This window comes from Morus notabilis, unplaced genomic scaffold (genome assembly GCF_000414095.1).
Source record: "Morus notabilis unplaced genomic scaffold, ASM41409v2 Scaffold540, whole genome shotgun sequence".
NCBI lineage: Eukaryota > Viridiplantae > Streptophyta > Magnoliopsida > Rosales > Moraceae > Morus > Morus notabilis.
Window position 1 is genome coordinate 60,810 of NW_010361114.1, and position 21,222 is coordinate 82,031.

Here is a 21,222-nt window from a genome sequence, read left to right on the forward strand (position 1 = left end):
TATTTATTAATTATTAATTAATCTATAATATAATTAGTAATTAATTATTAATTATTTAATATAACTTAACTTTGTTGATAAGTACTAGAAAATGAAAACGGAAAAGGAAAAACAACTTTCAATCGTTTTCTACTTTCTTCACAAATATCATTTTCATTGTTTTTTCTTTTCGTTTCAGTTTTCAAAACTTTTATTAAACAAACGCGATTTGTGGACCGTTTTAGTTTGTTTGCCTCAAAAGACGTGCAAAAATATTTTCGAAAATAATTTCAAATACACTCCAAATTTTCAAAACCCATATTTTGTAATCTCTCTCCATTGTTCGATCACAAATCTTCACTTCCACAACAACATCCTTTGTCACCGCTTCGACATCGCCGTAATCATATTTGGTCCTTTTTCGCCGATCATATTTATTTGTCGTAGCTCTATAGATATCCTGTCAGCAAGCCATAACCAAATTTGTGACTTTCATAACTAGATCGCGCCTTTATCGTAAGATCTGCGACATTATCCATCGACGCCTGAGCCCTGAAGAGCTCCCCTGTGGAGATCCAATCATGTCGCCGATGCGAGCAAATGTAGTCTGGTGGATGAAATCCTTTTAGTTTTCAATTCACTTTTTAGCTTTTGTTTTCCTAGTAGAAGATTCCAGCATTCTTTAAAATTTGTATGTTCTTTTTTATTATATTTTTTTAGATCAAAAAGTATTAAATTCATATTACGATATGTTTCCCAACTTTTTTTAATAGCAACGTCAGCAATTCATTAAAATAACTGAAGGAAGTCTACCGAGGGGACGTTTTGAACTGTTTGTTATATATCAAAGGGCGTATTGAACGATGTTGAAAATTTAAGGGGCACATTAAAAATAAGGTACATACTTTATAGGGTATTTGTTAGTTTTGAAAACGATTTTCAATACAGAAGCGTGTATCTAACGAATCATGTATAACAAAATTTTCATAAAACTTTGAGATACTCTATAGATTACATTAATTTATGTACGAATAAATTAATCAAATTTATTTATTTACATAGCGAACGATTCGGTCGATAACTTGAGTTCTTTGACCACGAACGTTCCTTGCTACAAGCTTGTTTAGAATACTTGAATCTTCTTCGTCAATTCTTTCAATCTACGAAAATGTGTGTGTGGGCACACCTAAAACAAAATGGGATTAACAAATAAACACTCAAGCTTTCCACAAATACCAACACATGCATGACGTGGAATTTGGAAGAAAATTTTTCCTTTCCTTTCTTTATAAAATTCGGCCACCTATGCTAAGGAGAGCAAAAATTGTGTTCTTCAATTTTTTACAATCTCCTATTTATAAAGTAGTAGTCAGACTCCCAAAAAATGTATAAACTTAATCTCCAAGATAAAGTTTGATAATTATCTCCCACTTCTAATTGACTTTGAAAACAAAAATTGACTCTCTCCCTTATCCCATATGGCCGGCCACCGCATGGAAGAATCACAGGGAGATTCCTCCATGTGGTAAATGCAAATAGCAAGTAGGGAAGAAAGCAAAATTATGTTTTTAACCTGCAGTCCAATTTTGACTCAAATTCAAATTCCAATTTTAATCAAACTTAATTTAATTTGAATTTCAATTGGACAACTTATCAAATAAGTCATTTGGATAACTCAGAGAGCAAGCAATTGAATCCCAGAGGGATTCACACTGCATATGGCATGTACACCACGTGGATACCTCCACATATGTGTTCTAAAATTTAAAATAATCACATTATTTAAGTTATAATTAAATCTCAATTAATTATTCTTAAGCGTTTTATTTTAGAATTACATAATTCTAAAATTTTCATTTTACCCTTAGTGTCTTGTAGAATTACAAGAATGACGTGGGGACTCATGGGTCTGTAATTCTGAGCTCAAATAAAATTAATAATTAATTAAAACTTTTTAATTAATTAATTAATTTAATTAATTTTAAAAGTTACTCCACTATAAACTTAGAATTGCACTCTCATAATTATATATATAAATTACTTCTAAACTGTGAAGTGTCCATTTGATATAATCATTACATATAGATCATTCCATAAATAGTTCATAGTTAGAGCTAGGTAAAATATGTTAATCTCTCTAATTACATCTTTATCCTCGAGTACAATTGATTCTCTAATAGATAGTGATTTATAAAATAAATTCATGAATCAAAGCTCCTACTAGTCCAAGTACTGAATCAATCTTTAAGAGAATTATTTATCTACTTTTTTCTCAAGAATGAATGGATTCCATCTCATGTATTAACATTCTCGGCTGCTCACTTCATCATGTCTCCAAAATACAAAGAATAGGATTCAACATCTCGAAATCTGTCCCGACTAAATCAAAAGACACAAATCCATAAATATGAGTCTGTTAATAACTCATGATTAAGATCACTCTACATATGATAATCGGTAGACTCAATTAGAATTTCTATGCTTTACGCATAATTCTAAATTTTTCATTTTACCCTTAGTGTCTTGTAGAATTACAAGAATGACGTGGGGACTCATGGATCTATAATTCTGAGCTCAAATAAAATTAATAATTAATTAAAACTTTTTAATTAATTAATTAATTTAATTAATTTAATTAATTTTAAAAGTTACTCCACTATAAACTTGGAATTGCACTCTCATAATTATATATATAAATTACTTCTAAACTGTGAAGTGTCCATTTGATATAATCATTACATATAGATCATTCCATAAATAGTTCATAGTTAGAGCTATGTAAAATCTGTTAATCTCTCTAATTACATCTTTATCCTCGAGTACCATTGATTCTCTAATAGATAGTGATTTATAAAATAAATTCATGAATCAAAGCTCCTACTAGTCCAAGTACTGAATCAATCTTTAAGAGAATTATTTATCTACTTTTTTCTCAAGAATGAATGGATTCCATCTCATGTATTAACATTCTCGGCTGCTCACTTCATCATGTCTCCAAAATACAAAGAATAGGATTCAACATCTCGAAATCTGTCCCGACTAAATCAAAAGACACAAATCCATAAATATGAGTCTGTTAATAACTCATGATTAAGATCACTCTACATATGATAATCGGTAGACTCAATTAGAATTTCTATGCTTTACGGAAATTATCAGAAATTCATATTGTGTATGTGTCTCGGTTTCACACAATCTCATTATGTGTAATACACTCATTTAATATCTCACTATATTAAAAGTGCAGATCATACCATTCCATTCTAAATGGGAATTACATGTATTAGTAATGTTTTAATTAAAGATTTCAAACTTTAATTAAATTCATTACGAATATTATTTTGATTATTATCCTTAAATATTACCCTCTCACATATTTCACGTATATACAATATTTAAGGTCACATAAATAATCACATAATTTTTAGTGATATTCATAAAATATTCAATAATATATGCACATAAAATAATGAATAAACTCTTTTATTAAATTAATAGTAAATATCTTATTACATCTCATCTCATGCTCCCAATATATTTTCCAAACATTACATTACAAGTTAACATGTTTCTTAAAATAGAATGGCACCTTATTGTCATTGGAAGAAAAAACGACATAAACACTGAGCTATTGTCGTTCCTTTCAAAATACGTCAAGTAGTTGTCACAAATTGAGATTAAGATAAACGACATGCGGTTTTGATTTCGGGAGAAGCCACATGTCATTTCTGTTTGAAGGTAAACTACAGGGGCATACAATTTGTTGTTAATTGCTTTAGAAGAGGGAAAAAAAAAGGAAGACAAATTTTAAATTTTTTTTTGTTTTGAAGGAAGACAAATTTGACTTTAAAAGTGAGTAAATGTCGGTTTTGCAAAACGACATACCTTTTATTTTGAATAACAATTAAACGACATGTCGCAATTCTACTCTTGAGAATAAATACGACAAATCGTTTACATACAACGAAGCAGTACAACTAAACGGCATGTCGTAAGGCACAAGAAACTCAGAGATCCCAATATCTCATATTGTCCTTTTTTTCTTTTTTTTTTTGCTGGTCATCATATTGTCCTTTTTTAGTACTCACCAGTCACTCCCAAGCATTTCCCGCCAAAAAATCCACACGCCTGAAACTCTTCCCGCCATTTCAGAAACCAGCCAACCTCATGCTTTTCCTCTCCCCAGTTAGGGTTTAAGCAAAGTAAGAATCTTTCAACAATTTTTCAACCAATTAATTGAAAAAATTTCCTCTTTTCCTGTGCAATCCTCGCTTTCGGCTTAGCGTTTTCTGCGTTTATGCACAGATCTTCTGGATCGAATCAATCTTCGAGGTATTTTGCGTAGATTAACTCTGTTTTACTCGTCGTTTCTTTAGTTTTTAGAGTTTGAAACGATGACGAGAGAAGAAGTTGAAGGTGGAAGGGACGAAATGGAGATTGACGGATGTGAACAAAGGGAAGCGAATGCGATTCCCGAGGGATTTGATGCTAATTATCTCAAAATTTATTACGGTAAGCAAGCGATTCGGGTTCTCGTTTGCTTCATTTCCTGGTTTACATTCACTTGCCTCTTATCATTTCATTGAATTTTAACTAAAGGATTTGATTTTCCCAAAATTTGGTTCTCTCTAGCAAGCTAGGAAATGAGTTTTTTTATTTTTTATTTTTTTATTTTTACAAACGAGTTTATTCGTTGCAGGGAAGCTATTTCCACATGCCGATATATATAAATGGATGTCGTACGGAAACGGTGAGCTTTCAATTTTTGATTTCTCTGTGTTGTTGATGGCATTTTTCTTGACACCCACAAGTGTTTTTGTGTGTGTGTGTGTGTGTGGATGATTATAGTAATTGGTTGCTGATATGTAGATGGGAAGCATCCTGGGTGTGATCAGTCCTATTTTGGCAGAAGGGAATTCTCTTTCACCCTGGAGAATGACATTTATTTGCGATTCCAGTCTTTCTACGGCGCGTATGAGCTCGAGAACTCCATCAGAGAAAACTGTCCTGTTAAAATCGATATCGGGCCTGTTTACAGCGTCGACGTAAGTTTTTCATTTTTTTAATTAAATAAATTCTATATTGTTGATCTGAGCTTTTTCAATAGTGAAATTATGTCCAAATTGACACTGTAAATTGAATTCCATCCGATGGAAGTTCCTTATCTGCTAAGCCTACATTGTGTGATCTTGCAGTGTAAACAAGCATAATGCCATCGGCGAATTGATTCTACTTATATGGACCTAATATCTCAGATTCTTTTTGCAACATAAAGTTGGGTCCTAATATGTACCATATATTTAGCTTCAATACTTTCATGACATAAATTTTGATGTACCAAATAAGTTTGAAACAATCAAGAATTTTAACTTCTGTTTATGAAAACATGGTATTTTACGGGGATTTTGGCCATGTTTTCTCGTGCGTTCTAATTCCTCTCTATCCTTGTTTTTACGTAACATCATAGCTTTTTCCTTTTCTCAATGATTATGTACTTCTTCCTATTTATGTTGCAGCCTGCAAAGAGGCGTGCATATGCACAAACTGGTGATAATGTTTTCACTCCGGTGGAAAGGGAGCTAATTTTCGATATAGTAAGCTAATCATCTCTTGAATTTGGTAAATGATTGCATTCTAAACTTTTTTTTTCTCCGTTAACTGGAAATATTTATTCTTCTCCCTGCAGGATATAACAGATTACGATGATGTTAGATACTGCTGCTCTGGGGCCGATGTTTGCTTTGCATGCTGGCCACTGATGACAATAGCTATCAAAGTTATTGATACTTCCCTCAGAGGTTGGAACTTGGACTTATAATTGTTGATGTGCCAGGTATATAATGTTACAAACATTTGCTTTACACTGTTTTAACTCTTTTGTTGCAGATGATTTTGGTTTCAATCACATTCTGTGGGTGTATAGTGGGAGACGTGGTGTTCATTGCTGGGTTTGTGATGGGAAAGCAAGAAGGTAGTGCACTTATAGTAGAAAGCCGTATCTTCATTTTCCTTTGTTTTTTTGTCTACATTATGAGAAGCATGGATTTCCAATGTCCTGCTGTCTTTCCTACAGGTTGACTAATGAACAGAGGGGAGCTATTGCTGACTATTTCCGCGTTTACAAGGTGATATTTGTTTAAAGATACATGGAGATTTCAACAGATCTTTTAGATTGTTAGTGGAACTCACTGATCTCCTTACAGGGAAATGAGAATAGTCATAAAAAAGTGTCGTTAACTGGACATGCTCTTCATCCGTTCCTTGCGTAAGTATTGGCATGCATTATTTCTTTTTGTGAGACTGAACTCCTTGTTTCCCCCTCTAATATTAGTTTGTTCCCACAGGAGATCATACACCGAAGTTCTGAGGAACTTCTTTGAGCTGAAGCTGCTTCCAAGTCAAAATTTATTTTCAACCGAGGAGAGATACGAAAAGATCTTGGACATGATTCACGACGAATGTATGCAATTAGCAGATCACTTTATATAAATGACTTTATATATAATGAGTCTTATTTTCCTTGTGATAATTTATCAGAATTTGATTTGCATGTCACCTTTGCAGCTGTTAAATCTGAGCTTCGTGGGAAGTGGCAGGAGAATAGGCGCTCTACCTCAAAAGAAGACATTAATGTTATTCGATGGGAGCAGCTGAAAATTTTGCTGCAATCAGGAAAACAGAAGGTATGAACCAGATGTATGGAACATTTTTTTTAATGTTTAGAAAATATGTACTTTCCTGGCTGATGGTTAAACCTCTGGCACATCTAGCATGAATATTTTGGGAATTCCATTTAGAGTTCCTGAGGCATTCCATAGGATTATTTTTTCAATATATAGATAGTTTGGAATGCCCATGCATCTGGTAACATTATGACGTTAATAAGGGGGTTTAGTTTAGTTGATAATTGGTATTTTTGTTCTAACAGTATGTAGATATTGTTGGTTGTCAATTTCAGTAGTGCTTTAGATTTGTATCGATGCATTTCAATGCTTCATACATTATTACATTGCATTTCAAGTTTGTTGTATTTTCGTGCCATTTTTAGTGCTATTTACATTAGCAGTGTGGTACCATTAGCATACTTGTGCTCATGCCTTGCACTATGTGCCGACTAGATCCGACGCTTGTTAGTTCATGCATCAAATTCCTTCATATTATTCGCACTTGTGAGCTTGAATTTCCCCTTTTTATATTCCATAGATGTCATTTCATTCCTAGAGGAACCTTATGTTGCTTTTCACTATTACATTGTCTTAGGGACAAGGGCTGCGGAGGGGCATCGAAGAGATTGTTTTTTCTTATACCTACCCTCGCCTTGACATGGAGGTATTTTCAGAACTCATTTTATTTTTGCTCTTTTAACAGAATTTTATACTGTATAAAATATAGATAAAGAATTTGATACTCTTTATGGAAGTGAAATCATCTACGCTAGGAAGTATATATATTTTCCTTGACCGGGACCTATTCCTTTGTCAGGTTTCAAAACACATGAATCACTTGCTAAAGGCACCGTTCTGTGTACATCCAAAAACAGGTTATTGCCCTCTGCTTAACAACTCTCAATATGGCCTACCATCAGCCACTCTTTACATATTAGCCTTTATTTTCCAACTATGCACAATTGGAACTCTAGGTGTCTATCCTCTAAAGGTTGCTTTATTTAGTATCTCTTCTGTTCTAGGTCATGTTTGCGTTCCAATTGATCCAAAAAAATGTGAGGAGTTTGATCCTACTACGGTACCAACTCTTTCCAAGGTAATCATGTGGTTGATCGAAAGTTTCTTCTTTATTTGCATTTTTCATCTGTTAAGATCCTTATTAGTGCAGATAACTTTTTTTTTCCTTGAATGAGAAACAAAATAGATTCTGGTATAGTATCGTAGTGTTGAATTTTCATGTGTTCCTATGTGCTGTTAGTTGTGTAGGTGATAAAATATCCACTACTGCCTTTTTTTTCTTTTTCCAATCAAATGGTTTGCCCAAAATTCCTATCCCTTTGGTGATAAGAAAAGTTTTAAGATTCAAGTTTCACGAAACAAAATTCATACATCTTCTTTTTATCTGAATAATTTCTTATCTGATTTTGTTAAATTTTCAGCTTTTACAAGAACTTAACATGGAAGGGGCGAAATCAGAGGTCGAGAATGGTGTGTTTATGCAGAACTTGGATCATTGCATTTGAGACGTGCTTTTCTTCTGTTAGTAAAGATGCGCTAAATATCTTTTTTCTCAATTTCAGATTGGGACAAAACCTCGCTCGGAAAATCAATCAGGTTCTTCAGAACATCGTTCTTGCAGCCACTACTGAAATCTTGCAAGGTATATCACATCCTATTTTTATGCTCCTCTTAGTTTAGCTAGGAAATTGACGTATTGCATAAACAGTGCAAGAAGCTTGTGATAAAAATTTTCTGATTCTTCAAAGGGATAAATCTCTTCTTTCATTCAAGTCCTTTCTAGGAACACCAAGGAGGAGCATTTGTCTTAATGCACATGCTTTGACAAGGACATGTATTGATGGTCGAATTGCTATTTGACTTTTCAACGAGATATTTTTCCAGAAGAGAGCTATGTTAACTAAAAATAGCAATTTGTTTTCCCCATAAATGTTGCAGGAGGAGATAGAAAGTTCCTACAAGACAAAACTTCAGCATTCAAAGAACTCCATCAATTGGTAGAGCTTTCCTCGTTATTTTATTACAAGAGACACTCCAGTTCTCAAAGTCCGGATGCACTTTCAGTGTAATTTCATATGAAGAAACATATTCTGCAGCTACTGATATGATTGTATATCCCCAACCCCAACTTTTTTTTTTTTTTTTAAATGAAAGTTGTATGACGAATTGTTGTGACAATACATTTTTAGTATTCAAGCAGTCTGACCTGATGCTACATATCGCGTTTCATAATATTCTGGTTAACTAATGTATGTGATATGAATGTTGCCTTCAGTATTTGATTTTACTTGAGAACAATTAATATAAATTCATATTGATATTACTTGAGAGTTGAGACCCCTTTGGTGTATTACATCTCAAGCTTTAGATTAATGAGCTTTTGCTAGAGTTAAACTTCATATTAATTCTGGTTTATCCTCCTTGTTAACCTTTTTGTTTATATTATCTAGAATAGAACAAACCAGTACAAAAAGGATGAATACCGCACGGAATTTCTTTATACATGTCTTTTTCTATATGAAGCTCAAATGAAGAGACATCGCTCTCACTCATTTTTTGTCATATAGGCTAAAGGGCCACAAGTTCTCTTCTTGGAGGACAAGGCTGTGACTCATGCTGCACATGACCTTTTTGATAAACTTTATTTTATTTCTTATTTGTGTCAAATCTAGGTCAAGGATTTGCTTTGCTTTCTTGTGTATATTATAAAATAAGAAGAGAAAAATCTCTGTAAAATTTATTAAATTGCTTTTTTTTTTTTGGCTAGAACTTATTAAATTGCTTAAACATGAAAGAACAATTATTAACACCTAAAGGCCCCCTCAGAAATTTTCATATGATTAGCAATTGTCACCAAGAACATTCTTAATGCCTTCATACAAAAACAGAGGCACAAAATAACCTTACAACAAATCCCTTCTAAGAAACTCCAAAATAGCATGAACTCTAACATCTCAAAAGCCTACCCTTTACACTTAATACAGCTCCAAACTAACAAAAAGCGAGACAACACCCAACAGCAAACCGACAACAACAACAACAAAAAAAAAAAAAGAAGAAAACTGAGAATGAATTTCACTAAAAATTTTGAAGAATTTGCTCTCATTGCTGTTCTCAATTAGCAAGAACCTCCCAAATCAAATCAGGATCGAAAGACGGGATCCGAGCAAGCGAAGATCCTTCAAATCCAGAGTCCTCTGCAACAGCAGCCATGGGACACTCATTGGAAACAGAGCACGGAGAATTCTCAGACCTCCAAAACCCGTCTTCGGAAACCGTCGGCGACACCATTTCCGGCCCCAAAACCAGGGGAGAAAACGCGGACGACGACGAAGTCGACGACGAATTAACAACATTCTCAGCCTTACAACCACCACTGCCTTTTCCATCTCCAACAGCCTCACTCTTCTTGGCATTCTTCTTGGCTTTGTTCCTCTTAACCTTCTGGCAGATGGCTTGAATCTTCGCATCCACTGAGCTCTTGAGAGCATTCAACTTGGTCCAATCCCCGAACCCCAAGACACTCGGATCTTTCAAATTCGGAAAGTTCAAGCGGGCATACTCCCCTCGGAGCTTATAGGCCGCCCTGTCGTATGCATAAGCCGCGGCTTCCGCGGTGTCGTATGTTCCAAGCCAGACTCTCATTCTGTTCTGAGGAAGCCTAATCTCGGCAACCCATTTTCCCCAATGCCTCTGCCTCACTCCCCTGTAGAGCTTCTTCCTGTACGGAACAGAAGCCGAGAAAGCCATACTTCTTGCTGTTGTGGACACAGAGACAGAGTCCTGAACTGGGTTGGTCATGGAAAACCGTGAGAAGTCATAGGTTGTCATGTTCTCGGAGCTGAACTTTTGGAGAAGATCTCTTTGCTGGAGGTAAACTGATGAGCCTAATGGCTCCAAAACAGGATTGTTGTTGTCGTTTTTGGTGGTTGTTGAACATGAGGGAACGCAATGGGAGAAAATTGAGTCCAAGGTGGTGGTCGTTCCTCCGGTTAGTATGAGATTTGAAAGCGAAGATCTGATATCGAGACCTTTGCTGAATTGTAAAGGAAAGTGGGTGTCATGGATTCTATCCATGGCTATGGCCAGTTTCTCTTGTAAGAGTTTGAGAAGACACGGAAAATGAACAAAAGAGAGAAATTCAGGAACTGGGTTCTTAAAAAAATTGACCCTTTTTTCCTGATTGGAACTTGAAGAAGAGGTAGACTATGAAAGAATTAGAAGAAAAGCTATGGGGTTTCTTGAGAGAGAGAGAAGATGAAATCTTATTCTTGGTCTAGAGAGAGAGAGATTTTTTGATTTACTAAGCTTTGATATTGAGTTTGGTCTCCTGCTATTTGTATTTATAGAGATACAGAGATATGCGTACTTCTTATGAACTTTTTACCCTCTCTCTACATCATGTGTGCATCACACCAAAAAAAGTTCTAAATTGTTTGACATTTTGGTCCAATTCGGTGATTTTGGAGGGAAGCTTGTCTGCTTGTGTGCATAATGACCAAACTGCCATCATTGAATAAGCAACAAAACGTGATGAAAAAGGGTGTTGTTGTAATTTGGTCAGGTATTATTCTAAAGGGAAGAAGAAAAAACCGTGATGGGGAAAACTACAAAGGGTGAAGATATTTGGGTTTATCTCCGTGTGGTCCCTTGAGATGCCCGTACCTCTACATTTCTAGCGCTTGAGCTCAAAAAGCTACTTTTTTTATTTAGTGAAGCCAGTCAGCTTTTTGAATTTAAAGTCCGCAGGCAACAATAACTTCATTAGGGCCACGCGTCTAGCTTCCTAATAGATCTCCTTCTCGTTATCGTTTCATCTCGTGCATGGAAAAAACTTGCCCTTTCTTCTCTTCTTCAATTTCATTTTTCATAATAAACTACGTGTTATTGTTCATAAGGTTTAACCACATAATATGAAGCGTCTTTAGTGAACTAAATGGAAATTAGCACTGTTTTTAAGAGAATTCTATAGTAACATCATATATGATTAGAGAAACATGACAATTTAACTGAAGAAGTTTTCACTTTTTATTTTTTATTTTTTATCCCAGTATAAAATTTTTCTTCTTTTTTTTTTTTCAACAAAATATAGCAAGTGATTTGTTTAACATTTAGTGTTGACATATTGATCTCTCATCACGTGAGTGGTATCTTTCTAAAACATTTCCATACAAAAACGTTGATTCTGGCATATCTAGCATTTAGCTATTCACCGTAGTCGTTGTTATTATTATTATTATTATTATTATTATTTGCTAATAGAAAAATAGATCGATCATCGTGCCATCATGCCACCACCATCAGTGGTTATTCATCGTAGTCTTTTTAATTCAAAAGTACATGCGTATCCACTATTTAGGGCTTTTTCACTTACTATGGAAGACCTAGTGATATTGCTAATAAACGATAGGGAAAATTTTATTTTAGTAGTACCCTTTGTTATATTGAAATTTGAGTTTTGTACCCTCTGTTTTTGAAAATTCAACCCTCTAGAAAATCTTTTTTTAGCACCTCGGAGCCATTTTTGGGACACGAAAAGACAAAATTATCCTTATTGTAAAAATTCATCTATTGACTAGAATTTTAAAGAAGAAAAAGGATTTTGAAGAGATAAATTTTTAAAAAGGATTATGCTCTCCAGGTATAACAATTTTTAAAATCTTTTTTTTTCCTTCAGAATTCTGGTTAATAGATGAATTTTTATAATAAGGGAAAAAGTCGAGGCACCGACATGAAATTTTCGAAAACCGAAAGTACCAAACTCAATTTTTATATATATATATATATACACACACACACACATGTACACATAATATAGAGGGTCAAAAGGAGAAACTTGATTATTGTGAAGTAAATGTGTGATAGGAAATGAATGAACATCGGAAATTACAAGTAGCGTTAGAAAGAAAAAAAAAAGCAAATATATCATACACATACATGCACACATAATATGTATATATATATATATATACACACACACACACACACACATGTGCAGACGAATTAATTGACATCCCATGCATAAACCCATTGAATGTGAAAGTTTATGTCCACAAATGTAAAAGAAGATTTTCCCCAGTTCCATGGAACTTGAGAAACACATAAATTTGTCGGAAGACTTCTAAAATGCCATGTCGTTTTATTTTATTTTCTCTTGTTTTTTAAAATACCATGTCGTTTTATTCATTGTTACTAAGAATGCATAAATATAAGAAGCCAAAGCACCAAGCCATTATCACGAAAAGGATTTATACTTGTAATTATGATGAACATTCAGCCTACGGGCTTGCGTAGTTAATTTTTTTCAACAAAATAAAACTGTGATATGAACGGACGGAGTCAATTAAGGCTCAGTAATTAGGGCTCAAACCGGCACTAAACTATTTTTTTTTTTTATAAAAATATATAAATATATATTGGATTACAGTAATATATATACATAGGCCCACTACATTTTTTAAAATTTATAAATATTCTTATAGATGATACTAAATTTTATCTTCAATTATTAGTTTCCACTATCAAAAATTTCTAACTCCATCATTAGTCGTATCACACATATTCTTGGGTATGTTGTATATTTTCGCGTGAGAAGCTTGGAAAATTTTTTTTTTCCCCCTTTTCTTTTAAGCCTTGAAAGAGAATCGTCAATAAAAAATTAGCGTAGAAGAAGGAGGACACGAAAGCTAGTGTGATAAGTAGCTAACTTTTTAGTTCAAGAAAGCTCATCAAGTACTCCGACACCATGTAGTGGCCGTATATATGTCAACCCCACAAATTAGGCAGTCATAGCTATATATAAGCAAGCCTAATGTTAAGTATGTATGTATATATATATATATATATTGACCATGTGATATATATACCACTGTTCACTAATTACTACTAGCACTGATCAGTTGCTACCTATTATATATGTGTATATGTATATAATATATTCTAAATGATCATAGCTGGATTTCCATGTATCTCACTCTCCAAATTTGTATCAACAATATATAACGAGTACATTAATAATTAATAATTTCACATTTTTGTTGGAGACAAAACTTTCTGAATGATCAATAGACATGACATAAGATGGTAGCAAATATCTAATTCTCCACTCTCCTTTGTCTCACTTGACAGCCAAAAAGAAAATAACAAATAAATTTAAAAAAAAAAAAAGAAGATAAAAATCACTTCTTAAATTTATTACACGCATGCATTACATTACTAAGTATGGTATGCGGATTTTCTTTCTTTCCTTGCTTTCTTTGAAAACAAACAATAACAATGGTGCATTATGAGAAACGACAACATGTGTGAAGCACATATGTATCCCACAAGCCAAAGGAGGAAAACCTAACACGGACCCATAACATCTTGGCCAATGGCATTTTAGAGAGAGAGAGAGAGATATATATAACAAAAAGGAGTTCAATTTAGACCTTTTTCACAAAACAAAAAAGGCGCAATAAATTCAGAAAGGTACATATTACATCAAAAGTGGAACCCATGATCAGTATGGTGCAATAAATTATTGAGGAGTCAATATATTTAGCATTGAAAAAGGTGATTGCATGATCATCCTCTAGTTGGGAGAAGGAGACAAAGCTCGTGAAGTGACAGTGTTACACCAACAAATTTTCAATGACCTTAAGAGATCCAGCCTTTTAAAGATCAGTTTTGCATGTGAACGGACCTAACTATCCTCCAACAAAAGTCAACTCTAATCCCAAATATTTTGCCTTCTCACTCACGTACTTTCCTTTCTTTCCCATCTTGCCCTTATCTCCCCTCTTCCTGATCTTGTTTTTTTGTAGCTAATAAGTAATATAAAGCATAGCAAATTGCTCCGGAACCCTTAAAATGGGGAAAATAGTCAACCTCACGAGCCACGTCCCTTTCGATTATGTAAGGTTCAAGTTTTAAAATGGGTCTAGGTTGAATTAAGTATGTGATCCACATTCTGTACTATAAGTAGGTTGAATTATGTGATCCACATTATACACTACTGCAAGTAGGTTCAACTGTTGAAGTATGTGATCCATATCTTATATGTAGATATTAATATAATTTTTTTAAGAGACTTTTCTCCAGAAAATAGAGAATTAAACCTTCTTATTTCACATCATATTATAAGTTTAGTTTTCCAAGTAGTAGCTTACACTACTATTTTAAACATCCAAATGCTATACATATACATATATATATATACATATATATATATACATATATATATATACATATATAAGCCTCCAAACGTTGCTTAGGCTTCTGGATAGACTCTATATAATATATATATATATATATATATGTATGTATAGATCATAGAGAGAGAGAAATATCCCTTGTGGACGCTTGCTTTGTGGTGAATTTCCGTTGCAAGATAAAAATTGAAAAATTAGCAGAGAAAAGAAAACTAGAAAAGAACATTGATGTAAATTCATCTTCGAATTGTATCTTTCTTGGCTTGACATGTTTGAATTCTGCGACGATTGACAACGATCATTCATCAAAGCAGGATTCCAATATTGAGAAGCCAGCGTAATTGAGTGGAAAAACAAGGGGCATTTTAGGAATAAAAAGCCGAAAAAGTTGTCTTTTGTCTGTATTCGGACTTGGTCGCACCAAAACAATCAGGCAGACGCCGACTTATCTGTGGTCCTTACTCCATTTCGACACGTCACAGGTTGCGACTGTGATCCTCATAGTCAACAGTTTTTTGCCCACGTGTCTGTTTTTTATTGCTCCGCCGGAAAAAAGCGAAAATTCCAAAATATCGCGGGTTAAGAATTTTTTCCCGAGAAATTCTTCCCCAAGTTTTTTCTTTGTTCCGTCCATACGACACGTCGTAGCGGCCTTTTCAAATAACTATGAAATACTGTGTGGATTTCGGAATCCATCTAATTTGAAGTAGATTCTAATTTTTCTAATTAACATATAAATCTTAGATTATGCTGTCGTGTTACATTGTAATCATCTTCGTTATTTGAAGGAGGTGTAAAGTGGTCCAATAATTAAACTTAGGTAATTTGTCTGGTAAAGATATGCTTTCACACCTGACGTCGACGCGTTGTCATGGAGAATGACGTCAGGCTGACGACGAGGGCCCAAGTCTAGAGAGCCCCTTACATGGGTCTGGAGCCCATCTGATTTCTGAATGAGACGAATCATGGCCAATGGCTAGAAATGAAACTCACTTTACCATTCATGTTAGGAGGAAAATAGGTCAAGAGATAATTAAAATTAATAGGTTAATAGTTTACGTAAGTTAATAAATAAGTTAAATTACTGTTTTTGTCCATAATTAGTATAGTTATGAATCATAACTTAACAAGTTATTATCCATAATTGTCCATAACTTGTCTTGCTATGAACCATAACTTGACAAGTTTATTCATAACTTATCTGGTTATGAATCATAACTTGACAAGTTATGGTCTATTAATTTCTATAACTAAAAATTGGCCTATATTCTTTTTTAAGTTTTTCATATTGGCCTATTTTCTACTATTTTCCTTCATATTATGTGTGTTTGTTTGTGTTTTTTTTTTTGAAAAGGAGATTTTATGTTTGTATACACATTAGTCTCGTTTATTTTATAGATTTGAGTTTTTAATTTTAGTTTTCTTAGAGTTAAAAACTCTCATGAAAAATTATATATAACATTTTCTACTATAATTAAAAACTCACACATAAAATCACATCTAAATTCAAATTAAAAATTTAAATTAATAAATTAAACGAGACCATAGTCATATACCTCTCTTCCCCACACCAATAAGTATTAGCATCTAAAAGCACCATAGCCATAAATTGTGGATAGCCTTCGTATGCGGCGAATTCCCTTTTCATGTTTTGTTGAAAAAGTCCCGTTTTGTTTTTCTTGCAATCATGCATGAGTTTTCACTAGGGCCCGTTTAGTTCGCTGATTATAATTTTTAATTCGAGTTGAGATGTTATTTTATGTGAGAATTTTTAATTCGAGTCGAGTTTTTAAGGCTTTGGGTTTTGTCTAGCATGATCTTGTACAGAAAAATTGAAAATGAGACATAAAATAAAATAAAAAAATAAAAAAAAAAACTCGAAGATTTTTTTCAATGTAAGTTCATATGTATACCATTACTGTTACCCTTTATATGTTGCGTATTAGGCCTCTCCATAATCATGCCCTCCATCTTATTATCTTAATCGAATGGTGAGGAACTAGAGGGCATGTTTAGAAACCAATAACTAATAAAGCACTAATAAACTCTAATTAAGAGAGATGATGATTCTTTTCACACTTCCTAATCAGTTTTATTTTAAAAAAATGTCGTATGATTAACGTGTCAATAATTAGACCTCGTTCATTTTACCAATTCAAATTTATAATTTAAATTTTATTACAGTAAAATATCAATTCAAATCAACGAACTAAATAAATCTTTAATTTAGAGAGTACTCTAACCTAAAGTTTTCAATGTACAATATTTTGTTGAGTAGTGCTTTTCACTTTTCTTGGATTCCATTGTATAAAATGGAATGATCTAGCAAGTGAAAAGGGAAAACAAAATCTTGGGGTTGTTGAGATATACAGCAATTGACATACAGCAATTGTACTTTGCAAATTCTGTTCTTTTTCTATTGGCTTCTCCAATACGTACATGATTTACTCAGCATAAAATGTGGTCAATCATTGCCTTTGAAGAGCAACAGTAGAGGATGACTAGTGTCTTATCGGGGGTCCCCCAAATGAGCTGGATTTTAGACCCTTATTTGATTCTCTTACAATTATTTTTATTTATTTATATGTCTCTATATATATATATATATATGCATATATATTATATTTGAATTTCATTCTTCTGATAGTATTGTGTTGGACATGGTCATGGTCGGTTTGACAAATTCAGCAAACATTTTCTGGATTGCACCAGGCAATTCAGACCCCACCCAACTCCCTACTTCCCATCCCAACTCAAAAGCTAAAAAAGAAGCAAAATTAAATGCTTATGTGTATGTTGTTCACTTGTTCAATTAAAACAAACATTTTTATTGTTTTGCTATTTCATCCTCTTTAGTGTTTCTGAAATTTTTGGACTCTCAATTATTGTGCTCCTTCCTTATTGCCATTGATATAGACAGATAACTATCTTTTCTTCCTGGTGGCTTGGCTAGTATAATTGTGAAACCGAAATCTTCTTCATCATAAAGTGTGTAAGACTTTTTTTTTTCTTCCCCTAGCTACTTGTAATATTTTTGTCAAGCCCTCAATTCAGGGTAAGTTGACCAATGCTCATTTGGCAAAAATTATGCGCCGACACGACTCGACACCGCCACCACGTGGACAGGAGAGAGAACTAATAACGGGCAATTTGTTCTTGTAATTAAGGCAATATGGTATTTAGGAGCAAATGCAGACCAATGTCTATTTTCAAATTACTTTATAAAGTGTCTAAGTCAAATTCCTTGCGCTATGATTAAGTGAAGTTGAGCTTATCGGAGAATGATGCTTAGTCCAATTTATTACATTAAGGATTTAGTCTTAGTCAACGAGAAAATTGGCATGAATTGCATTTTATCTCATAAGATAACCTTAAAAATTTATGGGAAATCTAGAGGAATATATTTTAGTAAAGGAGCATAAAAATTCATGTATTTTTTGAACATTAATTTCTAACTTAACTTTTAAACTTTATATGTTAACTTAAGAGGGACGGACCAAATTGTAAGAGAAAGATACCAAACTAAAGGGATAAGTTGAAAGGGAGATTCCTCATTTGCTCAAAAATTCAAAACACTATAAATTGTTCATGGTAAAGTTTGTCAAGGAACCGATAAACTGTTCTGGGCTTCCTCTTGGCCCTCTTCAGAGTTTTGAAAGCCTACTAAATACTACCAAGGTGGGCTCAAAAAGGCACGTAATCTTAAAAAAATACTTTTAAAAGTACGGAAATAGTATAAAATAAGTCAATATGAAAAGTGTAAGGAAATATATAGGCCAAATTTTAGTTATAAAAATTTGTAGGTCATAATTTGTCAAGTTATGGTTCATAATCAGATAAATTATAAATAAACTTGTCAAGTTATGGTTCATAACTAGACAAATTATAGATAAAAATCGTGATTTATGGACAATAATTTGTCAAGTTATGGTTCATAACCAGACAAGTTATGGACGAAAACAGTAATTTGACCTATTTATTAACTTATATAAACTATTGACCTATTAATTTTAATTCATCTCAAGTCTTGATCTATTTCCTTCTTTCTCTCTTAAAAGTATATATGTGGGAATTTTTACTATTTATTCTAAATTTATAATTTTTTAGTTAAATAATTATATAAATAAAAATGTATTTATCACGAGTAAATTCTAAAGGAGAGTCTGCCGAGCTAAAACCCATTTGCGGAATCCGAAACGACACGTAGTTTTCCAACTACGTGCTATCTTGCCCGTGAGCTCACTAAATGTGATGATTAATATCTCCTCAAGATCAGGGTGCTAACTAATCTTGGGACTCATATTTTGCTACTACGACTTGAATATTGTGTTTGGAAATTCGATGTTTTGATTTTGTTACTTCTTGTTTCTTAAGTAGGCATGCGCTTACTTGAGTCCCTTTTTACTTCCATGAAGAAGATTATTCTCGTTTTATTTTGTTAACGCTATTCCAGTTGATGTCGTTTTGGTGTTATCGTCTTTTGTCGTTTCTATATTTTCTATTTTGTCTCTTTCTTGCCATCGTCGCATTTATGTTTGTATTATTCTTGTTTTTGTTGATGTTATTCTAGTTGATGTGGTCTTTGTGACGTCTTTTTGTCGTTTCTATATTTTTGAGTTTTTTTTTTCCATCTTCCTGTCGTTTCCTTGCCATTCTCGCATTTAAGCAACTATGTTTGAATTGAGTCATATTTTACTGTTGATTCTAGATTATCATTGTTTTCTGTTTGGCGATGTTCTTTATTCGATTCCATTGTCAGGCTTCAACATTTCAGATTCACGTCCTTTTTTTTTAAAGATATTTTTTCGTCGTTTTTAGAATCGTTGTTTGTATAGTTTGAAACGTTGTCCCTTTTAGGTCATTGTTCCTAGATATTATTGCCATTTTTCATCCCATTGTTAAAATTTTAGTGGGACATAAATCATATTTTACGATAAATAAATAGAACAGTAAATATAATAAATATTACTATAGTATTTCTCAATAATTATAAAATATATTACAATTATCCTAGTTGAGTTTTTATATTTTAAAAGCATTGCATAATAACTTTATTATCAATATGATCAACAATTTCTTTTTCAATGTATACAACCAAACTGTCATTCATCCATTAATCTCCTATTCGATTGTGTAGTCGATTCTTCACAATATTCATAGCAAAAAATACCCTCTCAACAGTAGCAGTAGCAACAGGTAAAATCAATGCTAAAGTTAACAACCGATAAACCAATGGATATACCAAATTTTTTCTTGTCTCGACCATTTTTTAGGCAAGATCACTAATGCCTTTCAATTCTATGAACTCCTTATTTGAACGCAGATCAATGATATAAGTTTCAAGTTGATTATTAAGTGTCATGAGTTCTACCGTAGAAAAATCATCTTCATAACACTCAGCAAGTTGAATCAACCTTTTCTTCTCAAAAGAAGAGAATAAATCAATGGGAGATAAACACACCATACAGAGAAGTAATTCAATATTTACCTCATTGAAACGATCACTTAACTCTCGAAGTTGCATATCAATGACTGAATAAAATAGCTCCACACGAAAATGATGCAAATTGGTAATTTCTTGAGCTTTGCGTCTTGATCTACCTCAAGGTATAAAAATATCATCCATGTTGGGAATTCTAATGTTGTTTTTTTTTTTTTTCACAAAATGAAGAGACTTGATTAAAAGAGAGTTGGATTAGGATATTCTTCAAAGCAAACAGGGTTGAATTTTTTTAATGCTTGCCCACATTTACTTAAAAGGAAAATCATGACTTTGAGGCTGATAAGGACCCCTTTGCATATACGCTCTTCGAACTTGATCTTGAACATTAGGATTATAATCCAAAATTGGAGTTCTTAACCCCGGGTCCGTTGGAACTTGGAAGATCTATCAAGTTGATTTTCACGCTACATGATTTAGTATTGTCATCATTTTTTTCTTTTTGGAAATGGAGGCTCTAATTTTCTTTTGAAATATTTCTCCATTACTATTTCAAAAGAATATTTAAGAAACTACAAGAAAGTAAAAAAAACAAAGATAAGCACTCAAAATAAAATAAAAAACCAACATAATAGAGTCAAAAAAATAAATATCAAAAGAATATAAAAACTAACCCACACACAAATTCAAGTTCTACTTAATCAAATAATTTGTACCAATATCAATGATTAAAATCTTTAATTAATCATAGGAAATAAAAACTAAATTAATTTATTATAAAAAAATAAAATTCTAGGTTATAATTTATAAAGTAGACAAACCATTACTACAAGCATGAATCTACAAAGCTTGTACTGTAAACGTAGTAAAGGACAAAAGACACATTATCTACAAAGCTTTTATGAGCTACAGACAAAACCTCAAATGT

The 21,222-nt window shown here is 33.0% G+C and overlaps 2 protein-coding genes across 2 annotated transcripts; one reads left to right on the plus strand and one right to left on the minus strand.

The window, feature by feature from the left end:
- Positions 1–4,102: 4,102 nt before the first annotated feature.
- On the plus strand, positions 4,103–8,874 carry LOC21387404 (DNA primase small subunit). Its single transcript, XM_024165867.1, has 17 exons — positions 4,103–4,181; positions 4,356–4,491; positions 4,679–4,729; positions 4,849–5,024; positions 5,496–5,573; positions 5,666–5,777; positions 5,866–5,950; positions 6,053–6,104; positions 6,183–6,244; positions 6,324–6,439; positions 6,544–6,662; positions 7,240–7,308; positions 7,462–7,519; positions 7,667–7,740; positions 8,084–8,132; positions 8,225–8,304; positions 8,601–8,874. The coding sequence occupies exons 2-17, from the start codon at positions 4,374–4,376 to the stop codon at positions 8,661–8,663; spliced, it is 1,362 nt and encodes a 453-aa protein (XP_024021635.1). The 5' UTR covers positions 4,103–4,181; positions 4,356–4,373; the 3' UTR covers positions 8,664–8,874.
- Positions 8,875–9,415: 541 nt separating this feature from the next.
- On the minus strand, positions 9,416–10,958 carry LOC21387405 (ethylene-responsive transcription factor ERF061). Its single transcript, XM_010098520.2, has one exon. The coding sequence runs from the start codon at positions 10,737–10,739 to the stop codon at positions 9,777–9,779; it is 963 nt and encodes a 320-aa protein (XP_010096822.1). The 5' UTR covers positions 10,740–10,958; the 3' UTR covers positions 9,416–9,776.
- Between the last annotated feature and the right edge of the window lie 10,264 nt (positions 10,959–21,222).